The sequence below is a fragment of the Theobroma cacao genome, chromosome 2 (assembly GCF_000208745.1).
Source record: "Theobroma cacao cultivar B97-61/B2 chromosome 2, Criollo_cocoa_genome_V2, whole genome shotgun sequence".
In the NCBI taxonomy this organism is placed as follows: Eukaryota; Viridiplantae; Streptophyta; class Magnoliopsida; order Malvales; family Malvaceae; genus Theobroma; species Theobroma cacao.
The window spans coordinates 35,943,604-35,970,188 of record NC_030851.1 but is presented as its reverse complement, the minus strand read 5'-3'; the positions used below and the strand labels follow the sequence as shown (position 1 = coordinate 35,970,188).

The window sequence follows — 26,585 nt, the reverse complement described above, 5'->3', positions numbered from 1 at the left end:
CCTCCTCTTCCGCCCTCCGCCTTAGCCTTTTCGTAAAAATACCTCGACCAACCCCCCCCCCCCCCTCCCCCCTCCTCTCTCTCTCTCTCTCTCTCACACACACACACACACAAGAAACGCTAAGTGTGCGGCAGTCTGACTGTTCAATTATTTACACACAAGAAATGCGTACTTTTGGTGTAATGGGATGACTTCTCATGATGGTTAAAGTCTTTTAACTTGCATGAATATTGAATACTGTGAACCAAAGGGTTAGATGGGCGATGAAGCAAGGATAGACAAACATGCACAACAAAAAGGTTTCCTCAATGAGAAACACAGCATCATTAACCCTCAAACATGCACACAGAGCACATGCTGCACGGGCTTATATGAGTTTATGATAACATTCTACCACCATCCCTCGCTTGAGTTAATCGTTGATTTTCACTTCCCTATCTCTTCTAACAGAATGGAAACAGAGTGTACTACTTTTCGTCTATGTTTGTTTAGACTATTTAAGAATGAGAATGAGGCAGAGCGTTGAAATAGGGAGTGGTCAAGAGCAACATGAGTTTTTCCGTTTGGTAAACATTCATTTTCACAGACAATGATTATTTAACAAATTCTTAGTAGAGTATAATTTTGGGAAGTGAAGGTGAAGGTACAAAATGAAAGCATGCTCCTTGTACCTTTGTCTCTATTTAACCTAATCACAATCATTTGAGACCTAATTTTCCACCTTCAACTGTGTAATGCTGTCCTGGTTGGTTTTATACATAGTTGGAGTGTACAGTGTAGTAGTATGAATGCACGTTTACACATCATTCTGCAGAGGAAATTTTCATTTAAATTAAATGCACAGTAAAGACAAAGCAAGTGAAGTTGACCCAAGGCGCCTTAACCTAAGCAACAATGCTCTTAGGTTTGTCTGGCCGTACAAATAATTCAGACATCCTTACAAGCCACCCGAGCAGAGGTGAGATGGATGTTGGCCTCATAAAGCTTGGTTCAATATATATATTTATAATGAAAATTTGATCGACTTCTTTCTCATGATCAACTTAAAATTTACTAGCTCAATTTAAAAATCTTGAGATTCAAATTTTAAGATTTTATGAGATATAAAAGAGTTGCATCCCTATTTTACGGCCCATGATGTATCACATTGGCCTAAAGTAGTAAGTTTTAAGTAGCAGAGGGTCCAGAGCTAAAGGACTCACATTGACCGGTTAGTGCAATAGGGTGTAGAAAACATGAAACATGAGAGTGCCACTTTATTCTCTTCAACTCTTTGTTTTTGCGCATCACATTCTAACTTTAAAATTGGATATCATGATAAATGGAATCCTACGGTGTGATTCCCACTTCTGGTTTTTCATTACTTTGATTATCGTTATCTTTAGATGAAGATGGAGGCTCAGCTCAACCTCTCATTTTGTATCCAAAAAGACAAATGGGAAATGTCTTGGGTAAGACAAAATAGAGAATGGAGAATGGCAACTGTATTCAAATGAATCCCCATCCTTGCATGGCCACAGGGCACAATGCCAAGGAAGAGTGAGATTATACCTCCAAGTTTAGCAACACTTGAATCTCAACCTTGAGAAATCTAAACCCTACAATCTTTACTTTCCTAGCTAAATGAAACTAGAAGCAGCTATTCAGTTTCAGATACATATACATATTCTCCACTTCTCCCTTTTTTCTCTTCCAAAACTTTCCTCCTTTTACCGTCGGTCACAAAAAAATAAAAAAATAAAAAATAACAACTTAAAAGAGGGCAGAGTTGGAAGACATTCAAATAACCTTGTAGTATGCTGGATTGTATCAACTAGTTATTACAACATTTTAACTATTCACTCGCTGACTTGTACAACACATGCTGAAAGCCATTCATCTTGTGGGTACACACTCTTCTCTCCAAAAGATGCCCAAACCAACTGCACCAACCAAAATACACCAATCTCACTCTTCACATTTAACATTACAAAAGGCCTGTGCTTCCAAATGGATTATTAGCATGTGGCTGAGCAACAGGGGGCATTTGGTTCACTGGAAATGCCCCAAACCCTGCATCACCAAATGGATTTGATGGGCTCATCATCATATGTTGCTGCTGCAGTGGCTGCTGATAGGTAGGTTGGTATGGACCAAAGGGATTGCTTTGCGGTTGAGCCATTGCTGCCATTTGAACTGCTCTAGCGGGAGCAATGTTATTTGACATGGCAAATGGGTCTTGTACCTCAAACGGATTTGGAGCTGGAGCTCCATATACAGGCTGCTGAGAAGCTCTATATGCTGCTTCATCATACAAGCTGTTGAGAGTGAGCGAGTCCAACCCACCAGCCTGACAATTGTTGGCAAAAAAATTAATTAAATAATTAAGATAGTTTGCAAGGGCATTAAAAAGTCCTTGCTATATTTTCACTCATGACCGTTAGATCTGTCTTTCAGCTGCTATGATATCTACAAAACTGAATGATAAATAACAATTAATTCTCAAAATGCTAGAAGAAATAAAGTTATTTGCTAAGAAAACCTGACCATAGAACCAAAACCAAAACTAAAAACCCCTAATTCCAAAACAAAACAATGAAGTCCAGAATTAGTGACACCATGTCCAAAAATTTAAAAAATGAGAAGCAGGTCTCTATTTCGTACACATGAACATATTCATAAAACTTGGAAAGATTTAAACCAAATCCCCACCTTCACTCATCCAAAACTTTGGAGGATTTAGAATTATATTGTCATTTCTCCCAGAAAACAAATACACATAACAAATCAGATAAAAAGTCAAAGCACAGAAAGGGCATACCAATTGCCTATCATTAACTGCAGAAATATCGCTACTTGGTGTGGTGACAAGGGCAAGTTCCCATCCAGTAGGATCAAAATCTTTTGGTTGACCAGTTGTAGAATTAAATGTTGGACCAGTACCTGCAAAATAAAAAGTAGCACCTTAGCTTAATCATTGCAACACCAGAGACCAGACTAGTATCCATCTGCTAAGGGGAAAAGAAAAGAAGAATAAGAACAATATTTTACCAGGTTCAGTAGGAACTATGGCTAGAGCTAAAGCATTACTTTCCTCAATTGCCAAGGCATCAGGGGCAGAATAACTCAAGTCCTGAACCCACCAAAATGCAATCAGCAAAAGAATGAAACAAGTATGATACATTATGAATAATAACAAAGTGAGATGATGAACTCCAGAGTGAAACATTACCAGTAAGTCTCCACCATCCGCATTGTTCTGAGGTAGAGGAGGGGGAACCGGAACAGTCTCAACACCAGAAACAGCAATATCATCAGCAAGAGCAGATGGCTCAGGTTCATCATTGGATAATTTAGTATCTTCAGAGGGACCTTCCTCAGGTCTGTATGTTAATTGAAGCTGTATACAATTACACCATATTAATTCTATAGCATATATCAGTTCGAATAATGCTGAATTCCAAGGCAATTTGAGTTCTATAGCATATATCAGTTCAAATAATGCTGAATTCCAAGGCAATTTGAGATTTATTTATTAAACACAAAAAGGGAGCAAGTGCAGAAACACAAGTTTAAAAAGTCTTCCCATTTTACAGATCCTAATATTGGGAGGCAAGCTATATAAATCAATTTTTTGCTCTTACCATCTCAGCTCATATTTAGTTGTAGTTTCCTCTTGCTTTAATATTGCTCTTTATACCATTTTTCTCATCATTCGTTTTTCTGATTAGAAAGCCATCTCAAGCAACTTTCCTCAATTTCCCACAAGTTTATTTTGCTTCTATCCTCTCATAAATACACGTTTCATTCCCTACGTAACCACTCATTTGCTCCACATTCTCCGCGCAGAGATGCATTGATACTCGTCTTTAAACTTTTCATAGAACAGCCACAAATTAACTGATAAAAGTACAGCCGGCCTACAGCTGATCTAGACAACTTTCTCCCAACTCAACTACTATCCTCTTATACAAAACAATGCTAATAATGCTCTTTCGGTCTTCCAGATTTTATTCCACAATATATTTTCATTTTCACCTATTCTATTATGGATAATCAACTACAACTATCAAAAGCTCACCTTTCTGCAGTTAGTGGTCATAGTTTTTATAAAGAAACACAGTATGCGTTCCTAGTCTTCGAATCAGTTGCAATCATAATTATGCAATGGAAATTTTATAGCTTCTCAAATATAGCTCTTATCATATTCCTTATGACGACAAAACTAGTCAGCGGTTCTAAATATAGAAAAGAAATACCACAACTAGAAGACCAATTGTGCCATAGATATAATTAATACTTTAACAAACCAAATATTAGATTTAACAACATATTTGGACCTGTCATATCTGTAAAGTTTTAAGTCAATTCAATACCCATATCACATTAATCCAGAATACCATTTTTTCCACTATATATTTAACAGTTAAAATTTTATTGTTACCAAACAAATAGTTACACATTTTCAATCAACTTGAAATTTGAAATGTATGATCTATGTCAATATAGCTTGAAATCTACAATTGAATTAACGGCATATAAATCGTATAAAAAATGACAGGTGTAGAAGTTGAATACTTTACACCAGTGTATATAAAGTAAAAAGAGTACTAACCAATGGTTCCGTTGGAACAGAAACCACACGTGGTGCCTCTCTGATGTACTCTTCCATGGTAGTGAGAAAGGATTGTGGTGGCTGAAAAAACGGTAGTCACAAATTAACATCAAAATGATTTAACACAAAATTCATGAACAGACAACTCAAACAACAAATCACCTCCTTAGAACCCATACCTCCCTGAGAACAGGAAACTGGAAGTTCCTAGCAAGTTCCAATCCTTTGCAAACATCATAGAAATCAGAAAGGCTATTAGCCTGCATCATAAACATTACAAATGTTTTACTAAACCACCATTATATTTAACTGTTGAGGTTGACACATCAGAGCACTCACAATTTAACCAAATGAGAAGATAATCCAATAATCATAAATGCAACTAATCTGATAAAAATTTGAAACAAATGTAGTTTAGAAAATTAAAAAGAAAATTATATCTTTACCTGCTGACCAGCTCGCTTGTATACATCAAGTGCCGTGACAGCTTCATGCCTTGGCATCTCAAAAAACTGCAATAAAATAACAACTTGAGCAGCAATTTTGAAAAGATAAAGGAAAAAAAGAAAGGCATTTGCCTTAAACCAGGAAATTCTTTCATAAACAATGAAAAACCATTTTACCTTGTCGACAAGATTGATAATTCCATCATTAATAGCACAATATATTTTGAAGCTCTCCTTCAATACCTGAAAATTGCAGTATTGCAAGATGAATGTAATTTCAAAAATAAAGTGCTTCCATTGTCAGATTCTCATCATTTTACTTATTCCTATGGAAAGGTACAAGAGATTCTTAGGAGGAGGAAGTTAAGAAAAAACTTTTTCCACATTTTTCTTTGAGAAACATGGAGAAATCTCTCGTATAATTTTTGACAGTGTAGAGAAAGGAGGAACAGATACAAAACGGGGCTTCAAAATCTTATTATCAAATCTATAACTGATACATACACAGAGGACACTCAAAAAAAAAGAAGACATCATAACCAATCAAATAGTTGTTTCTAAAATTAAGAGGTCTTGCAATAATGACTTTTATTATCATCAGCACTTGATCATAGATATTTCACAAGTGGGAAACATAAGTCAAACTTCGATCATGTCAACTCCACCTTCTCTAAGAAAAACAAGCTTCTGTCCCCCTCTCCCTCCTTTTCAGGAGGCAGCTTAACATGATTTTACAGGCAGCAAAGTTTAGCAGACATCTTCCCAATCATGACCCTTTTTGATCAATTCATATATGACCTATTTACTCACTACAATTCAAGGATAAAGATTCTGTGGATAGAACTAAAAAGTTGGGAGTTTAGCTTAACCATACTCTTTTCATCCCTTCAGCTGGATTAAACAGTGTAATTTTCATGAGCTTTAGTCAAAATTGAAGAGGAGAAAGGTTAGGGCTTGTAGAATCAGTGAGTCGAGGTTATCAGAGGAAACACATGGATTTGTGCTGTTCATCCCTAGACAAAATTTGAGACACTAGGTCGATATTTTAAGAAGCTTGCTTATCCAAGGGGCTCTTCCCCTGCTTGTTAATTGTTACTTCTCGGGGATTCAGTTGTCAGGACCAGATAAGATGACACAAACACAAAGAAGAAAGAGAGAGCAAACATACCAGAGCCAAAGCATACTGTATAACATAGTTGCCTATAGCAGCACCTTCTGGCTGCAAAGAGAGCAGAGAAGTCTGTTAACTTTCCAGATACAATGAAACACTAAGAACAAATAACAGAAGCTCAACATGTTGAGATAACAAAACTCAAATCCTGCAAGATTAACATATGATAGAATACCCGGCAACCAATAAGACGATAGAGCAATTGCTGCAGAGCAGGCAATTGCTCCAACAATTCTTCACTGTCCAACTCCCTGGTTCTGCTGTAACCCTGCCCATTGAAGAGAACAAAAATTGCAGCAGGCCATGAATCCATAATGGGGAAAACCAAACACCTATGTAATTCAAAGGAAAAAATATTCCCAAAAGAGTGATACCTTATCCTGCCCCTGGGCAGGTCTTGGCAGACGCTCAGCTTCAATGTCATACTTCAGAATCCTAAAGCATTCGAGTCTTTCTTCCAAAAACAATGCATATGTACGTACCCAGGCAGAGCAATCCCATGCTGAAGGGTGTATGCAAAAGGGGGTGGAGGAGGGAGTTAGCAAACCGATTAGAAAATATTACTGGTGACCAGAAGACACAAAGAGAAGCACATGCACACACCCATACACAACCAAGTAAAGAGATTAAAAACTCACCAATAGGGCTAGAATCATCTTTGAAATTAGAAAGTTGAAGAATACGTGCTCTTTGTGAGAAGTTTAAAAGTTCTTCTCTGAAAGTAGGATCACCCTCCCTCAATGCCCTATGGATAACTATGAGTGTTTTCAAGGCAACCTATTGAACAATGAAAAAGAATTACAAACCACAAACATAGAGCTATATGTTCTATGACAAGTTAGCAATTGGATATTTCATATAAAATTGATTTTGCAATTCACTATCCCAATTCCATCCTACCATTCATATCATAGCTACAATGTAAAACATCAAAAATTAGAAAACAAGTTTCAGGAAAATTAGCAATGACATAAAGAAATTTGAACAAGTTTAACTGTTGACAATGTATTCGAAAAACCAATGTTTAAAATAACATAAGGATGTGCCCAAGTAGATAAGAGTCATCCACCATCTAAATCTAAGACTAACAGGTCTCATTCATCACTAAGAATGAAAACATTAAATCAATGAGCCAAAATATAATAATAATTAATGACAATTCTAGTTTAGTTCATATCATTTGAAAGTGTCTAGAAACCACAGTTGCAAACAGAAACCATTCCAAAGAACAAGCCGACAATGTATAAAGAATTAGATTAACAAGGCTCAACTGCAAGAAACAGAGTCCATGGTCCACAAAAACCTCTTAATATTTTAGAGGAAAGGTATTGAACTAAACTCTCATACCATTACTTAGTATACATTTTGAAGATTACACTCGTCCACTAATATTACCGCAAAGCATTCCATATGATATGCAGTAGTACCTTGTATAATTTCATCTATTGACATTAATATAACTGGCGCTGGAAAATCTAACACATAACCAAGCCACAAAGTGATAAGAAACTAATTTAACTCCACAAACATTCAAGTTAAATGCACATCAATGATACCAATTGGACATCTTGAAACAAAAGGCATCACCATCCAAACAAATACAGATTCAAAATCAAATTTTAGAAACAGAAGTCCAATTCGTACAATTCCCATCATCATAGAAAGCAGTAAATAGTACCGTCCAATTATGAGTCTTGGCCAATCGCCGGGCAAGCGCATGAATGCAATAAGCAACATCTGCTCGAGGCCGAATGGCTGATGTGGCCATGAAGATTTCTACAAAAAAACAAAAATTCAACCAAAATCCTCACATATCCAATCCAGACATCGAAAACCCCCTGAAATTAAATTGGATCTGTAAATTCACACTTAAAAATCCAAAAAAAAAAAAGAGGAAACTCACTTCGAAGATGCCTTTCTTTGGGAGGACACTCAACATGGTTGGTAGCTTTAACTATAGCCACATCCAAATCCTAATTATAAACATTTCAGAGAAACAAATCAAATCGAATAAAAATTACATACTAAATATAGAAATGAGATCTTTCTCAAAAAAAAAAAAAAAGGAAAAAAATTACCGCGTAATCACTGTTGACATGAGCGAGACCGACTTTGGTTGTATCTTTAAGAGCGCCATACGCTTTTCTCCATGTTTGAAGAGTCCCCATTTGTACCCTCTAACCGCTCAGATCGCTCAACCCCAAAAAAAAAAAAAATCTCCGCCTCCTTCTTTCTCTATTCGATTTTCAATTTCCTGTCCCTTTTTTTTTAATTAATCACGTGTTGCTTGGCCCTTGATTTTCTTTTCTTTTCTTCTCTTGACTTTTCTCTCTCTCTCTTAGAGAACGACAGACGAAAGAATCGATCAAACGAAGAGGAAGAGAGAGAGTCTCTAAAAGATGCGCTGTCGCTCAACGCTGATCGTTCTTGATTGACGCTTCTCTGTAAACAGTAGGCTCCCACCCTTTTTTTTTTTTCTTTTTTTCCGTATTAATTATTTCTTTTGTTTAACTAATTTCGGTTTCCTTTTTATTGATATAAATTTTTTGAGGAAGGGGATCTATTGGCTTGAGGTTGGCGGGTTTTTGGCGGCCCCCCCGCTTTTGTTATGCTGTCATTATTATTTTTTTAATATGTTAAAATTATATTATATTATATTAGGATTATTATATGGACCGCCATCCTTTAGATTTATTCTATTTTTAAACATGTCTGCTAAAACAAGGAAAATATGTTGGGCAACAGGCTTTTAATATTTAATTATATTGCATCATTTCTTCGGATAGTATTAAACTTTTTTTTCATTTTTTATTTTATGACTAAGAAAAAGGGGAAATTTATTTTATTTGCATATATTATTTTCTTTGTTTATAATTATTTTCTTAAATATTCTAAAATTATGTTTTTTAAATACCGAATATTTTTTATCGTGAACTTTTTACTCTTTGGTGTTAAAAATCATTAAAGATTAGTTTTATAAAATTTTTAAAATAATATAAAATACATTAAAGCCGCAAATTTTTTTCATAATCTATTTGAGAGTCATCAAATAGGAAAGAAAATGGAGGAAAATAGTTGAATCTTAGTTAAAATAGTTGAAATGTCCAAAGATAAAATTGGGTACTTTTAATATTAATATTGAAGTATTCAAAACCCTAAAATCGTATCTACGTCTAAATTAAAGAAAAAAAAAAAAGAACGAAAAGAAGGAAGGGAGAAGAAGCAACTTGTGCATCTAGCAAGGTGGTCCTTGGTGCTGACAATAAAGCTTGTAACTATATGTTAGATACTCAGGTAATTTTATTTTAAAAAATTTACTTTTTCCCTTTTCTTGTCATTTTATCACTTATATTTGTTTTTTTTATTTTTTTTAAATTTTATCACCGATAAAGTCATAAAAAAATAACTAAAATTATCTCATATCGGATATAAATTCGTTGTTAAAATTATCTCATATCGAATATGAATGTAATTATTAAAATTTATATAAAAATTTAAATCAATTATTATTTACTATTAATAATTTGTACTTAAAACTCTTAAAAAATTATTAGACAAGTTGAATTTACTTTAAATTAAAGTAATACTAGTATTTTGTTATCAAACAAAATTTTAATTTTTAAATTAATATTTTTTAAAAATTGTCATATTATTCTTATTTTTGTTATACATATAAAAGGTACAAGAGAATAAAAAAGAATCGAACCTTATCTCAATTCTTTTTACCCGAAATGATAATTTCATATTACTTTTAAAGATTAACTACCGTAATTTGCTATGAAATCTATACAACGAGGAAGAAAAATGGATAATCAAACAAAACTTCAGCAAATTCAAATAAAATAGAGTCCAAACTGTTGAAATTGTGCCAGCCAACTTGGTGGCTGTTGTTGTAATTGTGGTCTAAAGAATTATACAATATCAAATCTTTGAGTTGTGTGCGTGCTTTGTTTGGTTAATTAATTGGTACTTGTCAAGATTTTATTTAATTGGTACTTGGCAGTGTGCAAACAATAGCACATAGAGGAAAGAGAAATGAAGAGGTGCAAACAAGCTGTTTGGAACCGAAAGCAAGACCCCATCCCCATGTAAAGTCAGAAAAGAAATCTATTCTCTGCAAATTCTCCATAATTCTCTGTCCTCTGTGACTCCCCATTGTTAACTCTGACCACAAAAAGAAAATAAAAAAAAAAAAGGAAAAGGGACCTTATTATTTCCCTCGATAATGGGTTAAAAGAGCAGGATTGGCATCATTAAAACAACCCTTTGCCATATATTTTACAATGTTCTAAACAAAATTAATTATTTTATTTTTATATGCTTATTTATGTGCTATATGTAAGTGTTTTGATGTTTATTTAAATTGATTTAGAAAATAATTTATTTTTAATAGTTTAAAAAATGAAAGAAATGAAAGTCAAAAATGTGTAGGATAAAAATAATATACTTGATCAAATAAAATATATTTAAAATGTTTACTTATTTTATATGTAGTGTACTTATCTTATGAGAAGTATGCTATCATACATGGAAACTTTGCTGCTTAACTTTATTTTTTTTTTGTTTAAGTATAATTGTTTAGGCTAGGGATTAGAAATCAATTTTTTGTTAGAAAAATAAAAACCCTTGTAAAGATTTATATATAGAAACTATATGTTGTCAAGTCACCAAAATGTGACATCTTATTAATGAAGTAAATACTTCACAAATTAAAAATTATTTACCTCAAATATCTAGCAAATATATATGAGCCTTACCCCAAATTCTGCCCATGATCATTACCAAATTTTATCAATTAAACTATCAGAAAACTATACAATAACCCTCTTTAGAAAGAAATAATTGAAATTCAAAACTTCATTCCTTTTAATTTTAATTTAAAAAGAAAGAAAGAAAGAAAAACCATTAAGACACTATCCTTTTTTACTACACAAAGCCATACCCTTCTCCACATGATTTGCCAGATGACCAACCTCTATCAAATCATGAAATGATCAAACTTCTCCTTTTCTGATTCTTTTCCCTTTATTTTTTCTCCCTTTCATTGATCACATTTGAATGCAAATATTTCGGTGAAATTTCAGAGGAAACAGAGATCAATGTTCAAATGTTAATGCACTCTATGAGGGAAATCATTTCGCTTTGATGCAATTCTAGCTTTGGAAAGCCATAAAGTTACTTTTAGTCCAAACCAAATAATCAACAGCATGACTTGTATTGAAAGAAAACAGTAATACAGGGAAGTGGTGGGGAAACGAAATTATTTCTTTTTTCAATGAGTAAACAGAACCCCTCTCAGTTCCAAAATTGGTAGTATGTACTGTATTGTTGGGGTATTGCCATTTTGATTTTCCTTCCTTTCTATTATCCACTTTTTTGTTTATTTGCTTTCAAAGTTTTAATATAATGATAACAATAGAGATTTAAATAATCTAAAATCTCCATCCAAACTTGGCCATCACCTACTATAAATTAAAATCAAACAGTAGAAAAGTAAATTATTTTTAATATTTTTTTACTTAAATATAAAAAAAAAATAACTACAAAGCAAAATCAATTCAATTGTTGTTTATACAAGGGAAACGTCAATTATTACTAAAAGATACTGCAAACATTTTCAACTTAAACATCTCAAATTCAAATCTTTAAAGAGAGGTATTAGTCTCAGTACACTTGTTTACTATGGTGTTGTATTAATTTATTTTTTCTATGTACTTGTTTTGCTGCTGACAGGTATTGATCTCTCAAATTTTGCAGTTCCTTACACTTGTGTTTCTGGGATTTGTTTCTCATGGAATTTCAGTTTCGGTCTCTCAAAACCACACTCAACTGGATCAAGAAACCCCACACCACAGCGATGGAATTTATTCATAGCATTTGTTACAAATGTCAACACACCAGCTGTAATAAAGCACAACAACAATTATACTCTTCACGTTGGCTCACGGAAATTTGTTGAGAGATTCACCAGCTCTCCACCAAAGAGTCCATTCTCCAAAACCCAATCCTCAATCATAGCCTGCGAAATCAATGCCTGGTCAGCAGGCAAAAGATGTCCAGCCCCTAAGACCACAACGTTGGTCAAATTACTCTCCCATTTTTGCACATAACCGGCAAGCTCACCGCTCACTCTCCAAATCTTTCTGTCAGCCATCAAGAACCTCTCAATTCCCTCCCATTTCATTGTTTTCACCCATGCCTCATTTGACACTACACCAATTCTTACATCATAGAATCCTTGGTACAACAACACTCTGGTCTTTTTCACCAAAAATTCCACCATATACTTTACACTCTTCATCATATCTTCATGCATTGCAGCATTTACAATGCCACTGCAACCCTCAAATATGCTTGATTCGTCCACTTCTAACGCTTTCTTTACCTCGTCTATGTTGAGAAACTCGGTTGCTATACTCGTCTGGTAAGGCATTTTCCTTGTGAAGTCATACAAAGTGGCCAAACCTGTCATGCTCGCCAACAAATGCATTGCCTTACTTCTAGCATTTGTCGCCTCACTCCAATTCCGCACCTTAACCAACTTAATTGCCTCCCATTGTACTTCCTCTAGTTCATGTTTTTGTTTCTCATTGATCAAACCGGAATAATAAGCATTAACAGCATGAGTAGCAACTTGAGTTTCAGGGTCCGTGAACCCATCACCTATAGCAACACCTTTCAAATTCAATCTTTCTGAAGCTACCAATTGAGAATTTTTCTTCAATATGTAATATCCAATTGCGGGAACATATTTTCCTGCATAGCTTTCCCCGGTAATGTAAATTGGACGATGCTTAAACAAAGGGTCTAATGAGATAAACTTTGTTATTGCAATGAAAAGATGCTTAGCAACAGAAATTTGGTCTCTAGGAATTTCTTGAGGCGTTGAAGCTATACTAAACCCTGTTCCAATAGGATTATCTAGAAAAAGGAGACCAAATAAGCGATTCCAAGAACCTGAATTGGGCTCATGAGACAAGTGTTCCACGTTTTGACTGCAAGAAGAAACAACGCGCCAGGGTCCAAGCTCGAAGAAGTTACCGATCATGGAGGAGCAGCCAGGGCCTCCTTGGAGCCAAATAAGAAGTGGGGTTTCGGAAAGGGGTGAAGTGGGGGTTTGGGCTTCATAGAAAGTGTAGAAAATGGCAGAATCGGTGGCAGGATTGACTGGGAGGTAGCCAGACTTAGTAGGGAGGGCTTCTTTGGGAAAGAGAGGAGTTGAAGTGGCGCGACACAGGAAGAAGAGGATGAAGAAGCAAGCTTTTCTCGTTGACTCCACTCCCATTATTGTTAGAAATGCTAGCAAATGACAGAGAAATTTGTTGATTGTTTTTTATAATATTAGTATGTGGAAATGAGGGAATCTTTTGGGGTTTTGGCGTTGGACAAACCTGCGGCGGTCCTACTTGGCCAACGACGGGAATATTTAAAAATGCTAGGCTGCTCCACCGAACCTTCTGCAAACAAAATCAATGTGTACGTGTGTGCGTTCCTTTTTCCTTTATTACTGTACTATAATGTATTGAGCAATAGAAACTGTGTTTGATCCTTATTGTCAAATTTGATTGCAAACACACTATCAAATAAGATATTAGAGATACATAATTCTCATCATAGAATTTGATTTATACTATTATCATAACGCATACCCAGTTATGATGTGAAATATACTTCGCAGCCTGATAATTAATAAAAGGATATAGTCACAAATATCATAATTTTTACACATGTTCCTATTCATCACCTTAAATACAATGACACACACCCAAATGATAAAGATTTACTACAATTATTTATTAATAGACAGGGCACGACCTTGATCACATCATAACAAGCAAGAAGCTTCAAATTAACGTGTACAAACCATATCACATCTAGGATCTAGTTTCACATGATGAGGTCATCAATCAGAGGTGTGCTGAATGGTAGCTTTATAACTCCAGAAGCCACCAGGAGAGAAAAGGCCCAAATTGGTAGGAACCATTGAAGCACGACCAACAGAATTCTTCTTCCTGCAGAACATTTGGCAAACATAAAACTATTATGAGCCCAATCATGAAAATGAAACTTAGAAGTCCCTAAGGGGGCACTCTTTGTTAGAAGTCGAGACTGGTACTACTTGGCTGTTCCAAGTTCAATCTAATAAAAGAGGAGGGTAGGTTGGGGTTTTCCATATCAGATAGAAGAAATTGAAGGAAGAAAGCAGCACTCAACCATTACAACATCTGCTTTTTTTTTTTCCTTCTTCTTTTGTCAATTGTCTATGAACAAAATAGAAGGAACAAAATAGAAGGTGCATTTTCAACTTCAGTGTTTCTTAATTCCAAAAAAAGCAGTATATTTAAAGACAGTGAAGAACATAGTTAACATGGTAGGAGCTCTACCATGTATGCTACTGCACAAAAAAGAAGATTTTCTTTACATATTATTTATCTAAATCTCCTTTGTTGAGAGATTATAAGAAGTTTTATTAATAAAAGAGGATGCGATATCCATCATGGCATAACCGCCCAAAAGGACATAAGCCGAAGCTTAGCATCCCTGCATCCAGTGAAGACCAAAACATAGACCCAATGAGACAAAGTAACTAAAGGGCGGTCCCAATTTTCAGAGTTCACAGGACTGTAGAAGCAGTAAGGATTTCCTTAGCTACAATTTATCTGAATCTCTACCCCATGAAAATACAAAAATAAGGGAGGAAATGTGCATTTAGGAAGATACTGAGGTTGAGACTATAGAACTGAGGTTATAATCTACTAATGGGAAAATGTAAGGAACAATAAGCAACACCACAAATTGTCTCGGAATGAGGTGTAGACCTGCATATTTTGGATGTGGTTCATAATACAGGCATAAACTCAAGCACTATAAGTTTGAACTTTATAGTTGCAGGGTAATTAGAACTAATTTTTTTCTGAAAGAAAAGATAAAGGGTAAATTTCTCTGTTCAGAAACTAACAAAGTAGGCAATGACATCTGAGTCAACTACAATAGTTTCTATTGAGTTACTTGCTTATGGAGTTCAATTTAGTCAACAATTTAACATCCAAAATAGTAATCACACAGTTCACATTGAATTTCTTGGCCAGTCATACATAGTGCATACTTCGTACATGGATATATATATATATATATATATATATATATTAATTAGACTTTCCCCCAAGCCGGAAGAGGAGAAATGATGAATATCATATTGTAATCTCAACTTAAACACCAACTTTAGTAACAAAAGTTATCTTAATACTCAATTGCAAGACCTTTAACTTTTTAAACATAATCCAATCATTTTATCAGTTAGAGAAAGAAATTCATATACCGCAGGAACGAAAGGTTGCTTCAGTTCTGCTACCAATCCACTCCCCAGTCTCGCGGAGCTTCTTCTCAATTTCTCCTTCAAATTTACCACCAGTAATTGGCAAAAGCCCATCAAATACTGTTCTCCTCCGATTCTCCAAATCACTGACGAGGTTTAACAAAAGAAACTGGAATTACCAACCCCATCTCAATCAACTTTATTCTCAACTTCCCATTAGGAAAAAAACATAGAATGAGAGACGCAACATCAAAAGAAGAAATTGTAAAGAACATGATTGACAGACAGGACAAACAAACCATGTTCATAAAATGATGAATGAACTTTTTGTGTCATTGAAAATACAAACATCAACACCAGTTACACGATTGAGAAACAGTTAAAAGAAAGAAAGAGCTGAGAATTAATATGCCTGGAGTCAGCGTCCCTGAAGGAGCCTGCACCAATGGCACGTTCAATTTGGATGATTGAAGGAGGCTGCGGCTTTTGCTTGTGCAAACGTTGTCTCCTTTTTCTGGGTCGAGTTGTAGTTCTTGGTTTAGGATTTGATTTGACTTCTTGGGGAGGAGACGGGTTGTCGGTAAGAGACGCCAGGGGATGAGCAACAGCTTTGGGCATGGAAATGGAAGTGCAAGATAAGCAAGCCATGCTCTTTTGGTGTCTGTGTTTCGTGTTTTGGTTTTGTTAGTTTGCTCTGCTAACTGTCAAAGGATAACTTACAAAACTACCAAGCTGGCTAGCCAGTGATGAAGCAGAAATATCTCGAAAAGATATTAAGGTACAACATTGGAAGCAGTAGGTACACGACCTCAAAGAAATACCGCCAACCCTTGCAAGCCTATGTACCGTCGCAGCTATTATCTTAAACCAGTCTCAAATCTTTTCTATTGCCTGTCGTTACTTTTATAGTTTTGACAAATGTGATATAAGACAAACATTTTCCCATTTCATAAATCTCGCTAACCCATTGGAGACACCATCAATCGTTACTATGATAAGATGTTCTCTTGCTTAAATTATTTGGAAATGATTTCTCCTGATTTCAAGACGAGGGAATTTGGGATAACGTTAACCTTGCATAGCAGCTCCTATAACATGTTGGTTGCTAAAGCTATACAACATGTTAGTGCCAAAGTAAACAGAGGCTGAAGCAGAAATTCCTACACACACAAATCAGCCGGATTGAACCCACCATCAGATCATTAATGCTAAACGCCATCACCATAATGTAAAATTCTTCATTACCGATTCTCTTATGACCGTTTCATTGTCATATATAGCTTACAAATGAAAATATTTGCTGCTTTGGTAGCGCAGCAATCAGTTGATTTCTTGAGGACAAAATCTATTTACCATCAAGGGCTTTCAAGAGATCGACATGAGTGTTGAGTCCAAATGGAGTGGGAAAAATGGCAAGGAATTGAGCACAAACCTTGTCACATAGACACTATGGACTTCCAATGTAAATTATACCAATGTGAATTTCAAAACTTCATATAAATGGCTCCAGAATAGAACAAAAATGATTTACAAGATCTGTACAATGGTCCAGAAAACCTAATACTCAGTTTTGCCATCATACCGGCAGATTCCTCAGTAGACGAAGTGCCCGTGTCCAATGTGATCTTTGAGATAAAACAATCCTCCTTAATGCTGGCACTGCTCCAGCAGCTATGATTGCTGAATGATTCTCACTGTCCATGCTCAGATTATACAGTATTGATAAGGCTGCTTCGACTGCCCTCTCACTCCCTTCTTCAATAAGCTTCACCAGTGGAAATATACCCCCCTCAGACGCAACAGCTCGAGTGGAATCCACCACCCCTTCAGAAATTATTCTGTTAAGTTCAACAACAGCAGCTTCCTGTGCTTCTGGAGAAAGACTCAATTTTATCTGCTCTAAAAGTCTTGGGATTGTCTCATAAAGAGTTACCTCCATGTTGACTGGATTCTCAAAATCTACATTAGGACCAGAAAAAGAGCTCAGTTTAACAAGGCAAGCAGCAACCCAATCTTTGTTGTGAAGAGGGATATCTGACTTGAGGATTTTGCAGAGTAATTTAGTGAAATGGTCAGAATCCACTTTTTGGCAAAACTGCTCAGACTCAAGAAGTTTGGTTAGTAGCCTTGATGCTGCAGAGACTGCTAGGCCAGCTTCCTCAAGTTCAAGAGCATATTTGTCAAGTTCCTGACCTTCTACATCAGCTTCCATGTCTGCCAATACCAAATGTATTGCTAAAACAATCCGACTATAAACACATTGTCTATTAAATAAAATTATCCCATGCTATTGGGGAAGGCATTAAAACTAGGCCCAGGTACCTCCGAATGAATCTACATGTTGCAACTTTCAAAAGGGGGGGAAAATTATTGGATACTTCCCAAATCATTCCAAATTAATCTACATGAAGGAACTAATTGATACTTCACAATCATTTCAAAGAAACTTGTGCCAAAAAGCAATTGTAACTATTCCATTTCAGTGTACTGCATTGTTTACAAGAACAGATGCAAGAAATATTTCTTCGGTTACGAATTGACAAGAAAACTCTGGTCAACGAAAGCAAGAAACTGAAATAGTGTTACAACAGAAATGAAAGCATGAAACTCTCATTTCAATTAACCTAACAATTAGATTCTTTATCGCTATATGAAATGCTATGATGCTCAATTGCATGTAGAAGTGGACAGCAACATCATTATGGTCAGTATATACCTTCACTAGGTTAAACTGTGGAGAGTCAAACATGATAAGACAAATTTTTATTAATCCTTATAAACATGAGGAATATGAAAGTTGTTATTTTGCAGTCATCTTTGAGCATATCACTCAAACTTGCAAAATGCGTAGGAAAAGAACTGCAATTACCAGTGCATTCAAAAGGCAGAAGGCACGATATTTCTGGAAACGAGCAATCTCTTTCTTTAATAAGTAGAGTCTCAATTGCCAATTGCCAAAGTGGAGACAAAGAAAATGGTAACTGGCTCGTAGTAAAGTCCTTTTTAGACGGGAAAAGCAAAATGCACATGCAAGAGAGGGAGAGAGAGTGAGAGAACTCCCTCAAAAGTAGATGGTGACATGCATTTACATTTAACAAGAAATAAAGGAGAAGCATTGGACTCAGTTGCAAAGAATCAGCTACCCACAAAATGCCCAAAAGAAATCCCATCAACTATAATTTATATCTAAAGAAAGATGCTTGAAATTTAGACTTTAAAAACTGTGTGGCTTTTGTTAATACCATGAACTAATACCCATATGGAAATTGCAGATTGAGCAACAAGAACTTAAAATTCAAGCGGAGTTTCAATTTGCTTTGAAGGTCCATAACCTAAAACCAAAGGGAAATCTAAGCAAGAGAACCTAAATTTGGAACGCAAGTCCACCTTAATTGCATAATGATAAAACATAAAATATTTCTCTTTTCTATGGACCTCACTTCCTAGGCAGCTGAACTACTTATATTTGGAACTAGAAAATGTTTTCTCGTTTTTCACCTATATGAGGAAAACAAAGAAAAACTTAACTAGAAGGGGCTAAATTTAAAATGAGAATCCACCTTAACTCTACAATGGTTAAAGCATCATATAAAACAACCAGAAAAGGTTCCCTTTTTCTTTTGTGGACCTTCAATTTCCTGGACAGCTAAACTGCTTGTTATTAAAACTTGAAAATGTTCTCTTCCTTTTCGACTACACGAGCAAAACACAAAAGAGGATAGGGTGAAGACATATCCTCCTTCCAAGAGCATTATTTTGTTTCAAGTCCAAACAAGGTACTTCTCTACAGCTTAAGTGTTTCAACTAAAAGAATTATTACCCTTACCTTTTAGAACTTTTTGTTGAAAAACAGCATCCAGACCAGATGATATATCAACTGTCATTATCGTTTCCATGCTTGGTTCAATAATTGTCATGAATTCCAAGATAGAAGCTGCTTTTCTTTGCAGGTTTGACGATGATGTCTTCAGAATCTCAATAAGGCGAGTAATGACAGCAGAGTCCAGCAATTCTTTCCTATAAAAGTTTTCCAACATATACAACTGGTCAGTGTAACTTTTAAGAACCTAAGGGTTCAACATCAATATACTGAAACATGAAACCTTTTGTAGTGAAATAAAGCCTCAAGGAGAAAAAGAAAGAAGAAGAGGAGAAGAAAACAGCATAAACTAATTTCTTTTTCTTTCATTTCAAGAAACAAAAGAAACCAACAATTGACTTAGATGTATATTCTTACCAGAACCACCAGCAACCTTAAAATAGCCATCTTTATTTTCGATATTTAGTTCTTTTTCTCCAAACCATTTATTGTGTGGGGAAAGAGAAAGTAGAGAATAGAGGGAAAACAGAGGGAAAGGGAGGGAATCAACTTAGGGAGAAATTAGAGGAAATTGAGGAAAGAAGAGATAGAACCAAGAGGGCTAAAAGCGATAAAACTTCAAAACCCTGCAGTACCATGAGAAAGGGATCTACATAGAAAGAGAGCACAACAAGAGGCAAACATCAATAAGCTGCCCAATGGGTTCTCTCCAGGTTTTTCATCCAGAGTAAGTAATCATTTAGGGACAAACAACAATAATCCAATAGTAAACACCACATAGGAAAGGAAGGAGGCCATAATGATGAACCATCAGTTTTAAAAGAAACATAGATAACAGAAGGAAGAGGGAGAAACCTGGATTCCATTATTGACACTGGCCTGTCTTCAGTCAATCCAACAAAAGCATCAAGCCTCCTTGAAGCATCTAGACCTTTTTTTGAACCATTAACTGGTCCGTCATAGAACTAGAATGTAATAGTATGTAAGTCAATAGAAAAATCCAGGGCAAAGTACATGTCCACTATCTGTTGCTGTCCTGTTTTGTTCAAACCTCCTCTTCGTGTGTGTCTGTGTTTTGAACACTTTGAACCATTGAGGTTGCTTTGTTACTGGCAAGGAGTTATGATGTTAACCTTTTTAATAAGACAACAAATATTAATAAAAATGCAAAAGGATCTTTTAATTAAAATGTTAACACCATAGGCCCTGCCATTAACAGAGGACACCTCAAAGGGTCCAAGCCTCAAGAACAAACTACAGATGTAAAATTGTATTTTTCTCATTTACATGAAGATGCAAGAAAGGATTGACTTACCTTTGATTTCATTTCTTTACTAGGGTCTAAAATCCTAGCAAGTATATCCAAGGTCTGCAGTTCAGCAATAATCCTTGTCATAACCATTATCAAACTAGAATTATTCCAAATTATCTCTTGAGAAAATAAAGATAGCCTGTACCTTTTCCATCAAGCTTTCAGAGTTCTCCGAGTGCTTCAGAGTACTGACTAAAGGATGTAAAATACCTTCAGCTTCAAGTACCTCACAATCACCAGAGCTGCAGCAAAGAACTTCAGAAACAATTTATCTGATTTAAGAATTGAGATATCAAGCGCAGAGATGATAATACTTTAACTCCAGAAACTATAAATCATTAATAATCAAATTAAAGAAAAGTGAATATGAGGATACATTCAAAGACAATGGCATGATGCTCAGTGTTCAATAAAGAAAAAAGGTTTCATAACACAAAGCTGAGGCAATATGACCGGATACCAGCATCAATACCCACAAAGCAAATCGAGAAATCATGCATAAAACTGTGTGTGTGTGTATAGAATAGCTGATGTATTATTCACATGTAAAAGGGATGGAGAGTCATCCCCAAAATACAGCAAAAGCTATGGATGACAAAAAAGTTCCATAGCACCCCATATCCATCAAACCATCACAGTCCAATACAATCCAGAACCACCAGAAGCAAAGCACAGAAACCACAAAAACAAAAAACAAAGTCCCTGTACAGACCCTTTTGCAAGATATGGGGAGGACAAAAAAATGTGATCAAAGACTATACAGATCCATCCATTCACAAGATGGACAAAAGTAGAAAACTGAAAGCCATATCCTAGCAGTCCACACTTCCCCTGTGAACAAGCAATAAAACACATCGAGTATGCAGGAAGCAGCGACAAGGGAAAAAACATTATGTGCCATTTACCCCTTCATGAAATACCCATAAGAGATCACCAGTTCTCATAGTCCTGGCTTTAGCCAGCTAATCAGCCAGGTCATTTGCCGACTGCAGGATTTTACTGATGCTCCAGTTCACAACAAAATATTAAAATTTAAGACTAGACCCCACTCTAGTGGGACCATCAATAGATTCCAGACACATATAGACCGTTCATTATAGTTAATTAAGTCGTTCATTATAGTTAATTAAGTAAAGAGACCAGACATGTAAGCTTGCTTCCATATCCAAACAGTAACCCTGGGAGTTATGTTTATACAGAGGGTTTAAGAAGCATATAGGAGAGAGCACCAGAAGGCTCACTAAAAACTCTCACATCAGCATTTTAAATTTAAACCATAAAAAAAAAAAATTGACTCACTAATCTATACAACACTATCGTGAGCTAAAGGAAAAGGCCAAAATCTGGGTCAATGTGGACTTCAAGAAAAATCAGCTCCTTTGTCAAAATTTCCCCACTTAGAACCTAAAGCATTAGCTAGCAAGACTGAGCATAGTGTGAAGACTTAAAACATGGGGAACAAAATACCTGACAGACAACCTCTCCAAAGCGTGGGTCACAGCTGATCTGACAGCACCACTGTTGTGGTCTAAAAGCTGAATCAAATGCTTGATGGCACCAGCTTCCTTGAATGAAGTCCGCATATGTTCATTGATAGATGAATCAGCAATTGACTCTGCAGCCCTTGATAAGGCAACCTCATCATCAAGCCCAAGAATCAAAACTAATCGAGCCACACCATCCATCCATGGGAGAAGAGCAAGTCGCTGATCAGTGGGGAATTCAGCCTGAGATTTTTTTCCATCATTCAATTCAATAGCCCCTATACGAGCAAGAAACTGTTGCTGTGTCCGTCCAACTATTGCATTAATTTTAGCTTCCTCAATGTCAACATTCTTGTCAACATTTAACCCAAGAAGTAATTCAGAAGCACCAAACCTGGAAGGACCTTTTGAAGTCTGCTCAATCTCTGTACCATCTGGCATAGTAGGCCATGAATATAGTTGTGGCCTGAAAGACTTGTATGCATCAGCACCAACCATGGGCACAGGAACCAGACCCTCCTCTATGACAAGAATTCTATAATAAGGATCCTTAGCAAGTTCCAACAATGCATTTCTAGCTTCCTTCTGAATCACTTTAGATCCTTCCACATCAATTTTTAAGAGCTTTGCCTGCATTTTAAATAAGAACATTTCAAGAGTCCCATCGAAATTTAGTTGAACTATTGTTAAATTTTCAGGTCATTCCAATCACAATCATACAGTACAGCCTTCCATGTCCTAAAATGAGTCAATAACAATGGATCCAGTTCATCTCTAGGTGATTCTTAAGCATAATCTACTAGTAAAATTGAATTTGATGAGCTTGATAAAGACCAGTCAAATATATTGAATTTCAGAGGTTAAAACTTGGTATAAGGTGCAGTGCATGCAAGGCAAGAAGATGTATAAGTCAACGAGAACATAGCCACAAGATGGCAAACAAAATAAGTTCCCTAGTGAAGGCATCATTTATATAAACAATATCTTACAAGACCATTTAGATTGACGATTTTGACATGCTACTCACATCATTTTGATTTTAGTAACCATAGTAAAGCTTTACAAACAATAGATGAGAAAAGGATGCACCAGAATGAACAAGTTTTTGTTATTATGTCAAATAAGCTTTCTGCATAATGAGGGTAGACCAGAAAATTGTCATATTCTTTCCTCTGCCTTCTCGGTCAGAATAAAAGAAATCAGGTCAACCCATCAATAAGAGAGCAAAACTCAATGAAGTGCCCCAAATCTGTTCATGAGGAGAGAGAGCACTTCGTTCGAGGAAACAATTGCTCTTCAATAATTAAAGTCACTATATTTTAGTTACCATTTTAGCATCTAACCAGAAACGCATTCAGTCACTTCATTAGAAAACAACCATTGCCAATTCGGCAAAGAGAACACAGATCCTCACCAGTTTTGGAATGACACCAGCTTCAACGATTATCTTGTGATTACAATTGCTCAAGGCCAAATTTGCCAAAACTCCACCAGCTGCTTCCTTCACTTTTATGTCATTATCATCTAGACAATTGATTAGCAATGGTAGGATATCAATATTTGCAATTTTCACTCTAAGTTTCTCATCCACAGACAAGTTCCACAAAGCACACATACTTTGCTCCTTAACCTGAAAAAGTGAGTTCATAATATATCTCAAATTTCTACAAACAAGATAAATATGGTGAAATTTTCAAAGGTGAAATACCTCCTCTGTACCTCAGAAGTCAAGGAAGGTCGACTCAGCAAACCAGTTATCTCTTCTATTGCTCCACTTTCTGCCACTAAACCTCTGTATAAATTGATTGAAGATATCGATCGTAGAAGACCAGCAGCTGCTTCACATGTAGCACTAGATTCAGAGCTAAGAAGGTTTACAGTTAAGTTTACGCAACCCTGAAACTGCATAATGGCATCAATGCACTTCTTTCCACCTAGTGAATATTTCCATAGTGCCATTACTGCCTGTTCTCGGTCAAGAGGATCATGGTCAAGCCCAAGCATCCGTACAAATAAGGCCACATAGTTGTCACCTAAAGTAGAAGAACTACTGTTTATTTCTTCAGCATCCTGGAATTAGCATAACAAGCTGTATCATTCCGTTGTCTGCATCTTAGATTAATAGACATTTCTTTTAAGAAATAAAAAAAGAAAGAAAGAAAGAAAGGGGAGTTGGGGGCCGGTAGGGGGGGGGGGGCGCAAGGGCAAGAATAAAATAATAGTTGTAATTGTAAGTACATATCAAAACTAAAGGAAAAACAGACCAAAAATAACCATGTTATATTTTTTGGGATCATCAAATGCTTCAAGCTTAAACATATGAATAAGAAGTTGGAGGCTTAACCAGACAGGTCTAAAGGCCAAGCTCAGGGCGATTAAAAATTAAAGTCTCCCCTGACTGCCCACCAGGGAAATTATAACATTTAATCTGTTCTGCATAGAGCATAGACTCCTTATTGCACCTTTCAAATGTTGAATCCTCCCCTCCCAATTCAAAAAGTGCTTAAAAAACCTACAAACCTTTAATGTATAGCATTTTATCAAGCTCATTGTTCGGACTGCTTGATAACCAAAATTTGACTTCCATTCTTCAGTACAATTTTGGCAAAAGCTCCTTACACCCCATTTTTCTGTAACAGCTCTATGATACATTCTGCGGATATGGTTTTAAACAGGGAACAGTGACGCATTATTATCTATATAGCCGACCCCTCATGGTGGTGAAAGGCTTCCTATTTGTTGTCGTTGTAGCTCTGTGGTACATTCTATCTAAAAATAAATTTCCAATTTTTTGTCCTGAACCAAAACTGTATTCCTACCAATATCTGGTCTAATTCCCCATTTCGTATTCCGATGAATGCGATACTAACAAGTTTCAAACGCACTTCATTTGACCAATCATTCACATTCTGAAACCATAAAGGTTCTACTTTCTAATTGAGAAACATCTTTCTTTCCATTAATATAAAACTCAAAAAAAAAAAAGAGAGCAAAAACAACTAACAGAAAAAAACTTTCAAATCAAATTATGAGGACCCAGATGAGAAACAAAGAATCTTAGACTTTAAAACTTACAGAAACTGCAGCAGGCTCCTGCGGAGTGGCATCAACCATACCACCATCACCACTGACTTTGCTGAGGACCGTACGGACGGAACACGAGTTGGGTTTGAAGAAACTGCTCCAAAGATGATGGTAATGATGCAAATGACGAAACTTTGCTGAAAAGGAAGAGTTTTTTCTTCTGGGTTTTACGGACATAGCTTCCATGCTGCTGGAGGGTGTAAATGCTTGCTGAGGATTAGGCAGCTTGATATTAAAGTGAGTTGAGAGAGTTGATGCAATCATTTTTGGCCAAAAACAGTGGGATTGAAAAGCAGGGTTTTGCGTGTGGGGTTTTTCAGATTTTTCTCCCTATAACTAGAACTTAGGAGCTCGGCAGTGCCTTTGTTCACTCGCTGGATAATTGGAATGTCCTTGAATTTTTGGCGACCGGATATTTAGGATGCGTTTGGTACCAGGGATGTAAAGTCACGTTCTTATTTATAATGTACTTAATTAAATTATATTATAATATTTATTTTTTAATAGATTATTATAATATAATATTATAATGTAATTATATTACAGTTAATAGATGTAATATGATTACAATTCAAAATTAATACAATCATATTATATTGCACTCTATAATGTATTTAAAGATATTTTTATCTATTATTTTTTAAAAAAATTACTCACAATTAGAAGCAAAGTATCGTTTTTGGGGTTGAGGGTTTGTTGTTTCTTCTCCATTTTGCTAAAGTCGCTACTCTTTCTTCTAGCTCTGCTTCTTCATCATTTGAAATTATGGATCGAAATCTCCCATTTTTCTTTTTCTTTCTTCTTTTTTTATCTTCTTCTTGTATTCTTTAATTTGACTTTTTTTTATTAATTTGGGTTTTCTTCATATTTATATTTTAGGGTTTATCATTGAAACAATTTGGCCCTTGATCGGCAAGAGAGGTTGGATTTCTGGGCTAATCTTCAACAAGAGGTACAGGTAATTGTGATGAAATAAAACGCTGCATGTTTGGTTGCAATTTTTGGTTTTTATTCTCTCAAAAAAATATGGATAATCAAATAGTTTTCAAGTTCTATCCAATTAGAACTTTTATCCAATTAGAATTGCTGAAAACAGTAGAACTCGTACCTAGCATTGCCAAATCCATGATACCGTCAAGACATGACCATCTTCTTTGTGCTTGGTTTTTGATAAGGCATTGCGTGACTGATTTTGGACATTGCATAACTGATTTTGGATATTGCATGACTATTTTTTGATAAGTCATTACATGACTAGTTTCTGATAAGACATTGCGTGACTAGTTGATAGGCATTACGTGACTGACTTTGGGCATTACATGACTAGTTTTTGATAAGGCATTACGTGAATAGTTTCT

At 35.7% G+C, this 26,585-nt stretch overlaps 4 protein-coding genes across 4 annotated transcripts; all 4 read right to left on the bottom strand.

Annotated features, from left to right (window-relative positions):
* On the bottom strand, positions 1,465-8,711 carry LOC18609831 (putative clathrin assembly protein At2g01600). Its single transcript, XM_018116107.1, has 15 exons — positions 8,290-8,711; positions 8,115-8,184; positions 7,890-7,987; positions 6,850-6,988; positions 6,586-6,713; positions 6,387-6,479; positions 6,209-6,259; positions 5,218-5,283; positions 5,041-5,106; positions 4,774-4,854; positions 4,595-4,675; positions 3,212-3,379; positions 3,031-3,112; positions 2,801-2,922; positions 1,465-2,329 (listed from the first exon to the last, which is right to left on the bottom strand). The coding sequence occupies exons 1-15, from the start codon at positions 8,377-8,379 to the stop codon at positions 1,967-1,969; spliced, it is 1,698 nt and encodes a 565-aa protein (XP_017971596.1). The 5' UTR covers positions 8,380-8,711; the 3' UTR covers positions 1,465-1,966.
* Positions 12,042-13,689, bottom strand: LOC18609830 (serine carboxypeptidase-like 50). The gene has a single exon (XM_007045145.2). It carries the CDS (start codon positions 13,494-13,496, stop codon positions 12,144-12,146), a length of 1,353 nt encoding a protein of 450 aa, XP_007045207.2. The 5' UTR covers positions 13,497-13,689; the 3' UTR covers positions 12,042-12,143.
* LOC18609829 (probable NAD(P)H dehydrogenase subunit CRR3, chloroplastic) lies at positions 13,865-16,420 on the bottom strand. Its single transcript, XM_007045143.2, has 3 exons — positions 15,940-16,420; positions 15,531-15,673; positions 13,865-14,223 (listed from the first exon to the last, which is right to left on the bottom strand). The coding sequence occupies exons 1-3, from the start codon at positions 16,173-16,175 to the stop codon at positions 14,099-14,101; spliced, it is 504 nt and encodes a 167-aa protein (XP_007045205.2). The 5' UTR covers positions 16,176-16,420; the 3' UTR covers positions 13,865-14,098.
* Positions 16,926-25,654, bottom strand: LOC18609828 (vacuolar protein 8). Its single transcript, XM_007045140.2, has 9 exons — positions 25,219-25,654; positions 23,863-24,213; positions 23,558-23,773; positions 22,127-22,773; positions 20,805-20,901; positions 20,663-20,716; positions 20,203-20,312; positions 19,354-19,544; positions 16,926-17,741 (listed from the first exon to the last, which is right to left on the bottom strand). Exons 1-9 carry the CDS (start codon positions 25,489-25,491, stop codon positions 17,104-17,106), a joined length of 2,577 nt encoding a protein of 858 aa, XP_007045202.2. The 5' UTR covers positions 25,492-25,654; the 3' UTR covers positions 16,926-17,103.